The sequence below is a fragment of the Gossypium raimondii genome, chromosome 12 (genome assembly GCF_025698545.1).
Source record: "Gossypium raimondii isolate GPD5lz chromosome 12, ASM2569854v1, whole genome shotgun sequence".
In the NCBI taxonomy this organism is placed as follows: Eukaryota; Viridiplantae; Streptophyta; class Magnoliopsida; order Malvales; family Malvaceae; genus Gossypium; species Gossypium raimondii.
In genome coordinates this window covers 39,873,747-39,874,589 of record NC_068576.1, presented here as the reverse complement: position 1 = coordinate 39,874,589, position 843 = coordinate 39,873,747, and the positions used below count along the sequence as shown (strand labels likewise).

At 42.1% G+C, this 843-nt stretch overlaps 1 protein-coding gene across 1 annotated transcript; it reads right to left on the bottom strand.

Moving 5' to 3' along the window:
• On the bottom strand, positions 1–510 carry LOC105762171 (leucine-rich repeat extensin-like protein 3). Its single transcript, XM_012580070.1, has one exon. The coding sequence runs from the start codon at positions 508–510 to the stop codon at positions 1–3; it is 510 nt and encodes a 169-aa protein (XP_012435524.1).
• Positions 511–843: the final 333 nt, after the last annotated feature.

Below are 843 nucleotides of genomic sequence, written 5' to 3'. Positions count from 1 at the left end.
TTAGAAGAAGCTGAAAGTGGCCGACAGCAATAGAAGAACGATGGGAACGAAAAGCTTCAGTTCCAAATGTCTGGAGCAACCAGCCCAATGATATGAAGGTGGAGGGAAGTAAGGAACCGCGCCGTTGGGCGGAGAATAAACACCGCCACCTACAAACTGTGGAGGAGGAGGTCCTGAAGTTGATGGAACCTGACATACATTGCAAGGTGGTGGAGGGCATCCGGGGCACGGTGGAGGGCATAAGCTGCATGGAGGACATGCAGGACACATCGGGGATGCTGGTGGCAGTGGCGGCGGATAAGAAGGTGGAGCAGGAGGTGGTGGACACTCAATTACCACAGGAGGGGATGGTGGTGGCGGTGGAAGAACAACAGGTGTGCAAGTATCGCATTTGATTTCACCTTGGGATGATGTTGTTGTTATGGTAGGTGATGCAGCCAAAGGGAATGCGAGACGCAAAATGAAACCAGCAATTACCAGTAGCAGTTGCATGGGATAAATCGACGCCATATTTGGAGCTCTTTCACCTAATAAAAGCTTAGAAGGTAGGGTTAAATGTTAAGGTATATGAAGAAGGAAGGGAAGTGATATGGAGAAGAAGATAGAGGAAAAAGAAATACATGTGCATTGGTGACCGCAGCATTGTTTCGTATTTTATCTTCTATGGCGCCATTATACAAACAAGAATTAACTTTTACAAAAATAAAAAATAATAATAAATTGGATAAAAAAACAAAATGTTGTATCCTTCTACAATTTTACTCTATATTAACATATAATTTCATAATTTATGAGAAAAATTGAATTGTAATTTTTTTTTTATTTTAGAAGGACTAAAATCCT

What these genes read in the sequence shown, in the direction of transcription:
- LOC105762171 (XM_012580070.1), bottom strand. Translation starts at nt 510, where the DNA reads ATGGCGTCGATTTATCCCATGCAACTGCTACTGGTAATTGCTGGTTTC.